The 1,122-nt window shown below is 36.7% G+C and overlaps 1 protein-coding gene across 1 annotated transcript in view; it reads right to left on the reverse strand.

Moving 5' to 3' along the window:
- Positions 1-729: 729 nt before the first annotated feature.
- The window catches only part of LOC119587504 (ATP-dependent RNA helicase A-like), a 3,454-nt gene continuing 3,061 nt past the window's right edge, over positions 730-1,122 (reverse strand). The window contains exon 3 of the mRNA XM_037936230.1: positions 730-751. Within this exon, the coding sequence (XP_037792158.1) occupies positions 730-751 (22 nt within the window). The remainder of the gene's footprint in view (positions 752-1,122) is intronic.

The following is a 1,122-nucleotide window of genomic DNA, read 5'->3' on the forward strand; positions in this document are numbered from 1 at the left end:
CACCCAGTATGAATTAACACCAATATACTTAAACAAATTGAGGCTCAATTGTTATCAGTAATCTACAAAAATGGGTTCTTATATATGAATATTTTTTAGGTGAGTGATTCATGTTACTGGTTTGGAATTATATTTTATGTACTGTAGTAATTGGTGATATTTCAAAGGAGAAGAGTAACTTAGATTGGCCAACAATAGATAATCTTAAAGAGGTTTTATGGTTTAATAGGTCAAAGAATAAAAGAAGTTACTGTTTTCTCAATACAAGCAAGAAATAAATGAAAAATTTAAGGATGAATTTAATCGTATATCGATCTGTTATATTATAACGGTATTAGAAAGAACGTTACTATAGAGAACATAAATTATTCTAAATATTTAATATTTTTCCTATCTGTAATTGCTACTACTGATGCCATTTTTTCCCCTCTACAGGATGTAATGCTATTATACTAAATGTTTCCTTAATCCTCGGATGCAACTATTATTGTATTCATTCAGGAATTTAGGAAAATAATTGATTAAAGGATTAAATGGTACTTAATGGGAAAGTCTTTGTATAACACATATACTATTGCCATTATAGTTAAAAGATACATTAAACAGTTAATGCTCTAACATAAGTCGGAGCTGGTGACTTATTTAGTGTTCCCTTTGTGACCCACTATGAAGCGTGGGAGGGGCAGGAGGATACCACCTTCAACGCCACCTCCACTTCCGCCCCCAAAGCTACCTCCTATGCCATCTCCAATACCACCACCAGCTCCTCCACCACTGCCCCAAAACATGACCGTCGCTCTGAGAAGCAGCACCAAGCGCCGTTTGGAAGTATACGCGACCACGAAGAATATTTGTCGCACTTGTCCACCGCCACAACCCCCGGTGTTAAAGGATAGGTCGGAGGATTTTCCTAGGTGTATCCTTGCGGGGGAACAGACAGCAGACACCAGTGGAAAGATCTTCAGAAGGAAATTTTTTATTGTAGATACTCTTTAAATTTGTACTGAAAAGCTTGACATACAAGAACGTAGTTTGCGACAACATGAGGTTTGTATTACTCACTAGAAGCTTCATGTTGGTTGACCCTGTCCTCCGAACAAGTGACAATATATTTACACACAC

Source organism: Penaeus monodon, chromosome 22, assembly GCF_015228065.2.
Source record: "Penaeus monodon isolate SGIC_2016 chromosome 22, NSTDA_Pmon_1, whole genome shotgun sequence".
NCBI classification, from domain to species: Eukaryota; Metazoa; Arthropoda; class Malacostraca; order Decapoda; family Penaeidae; genus Penaeus; species Penaeus monodon.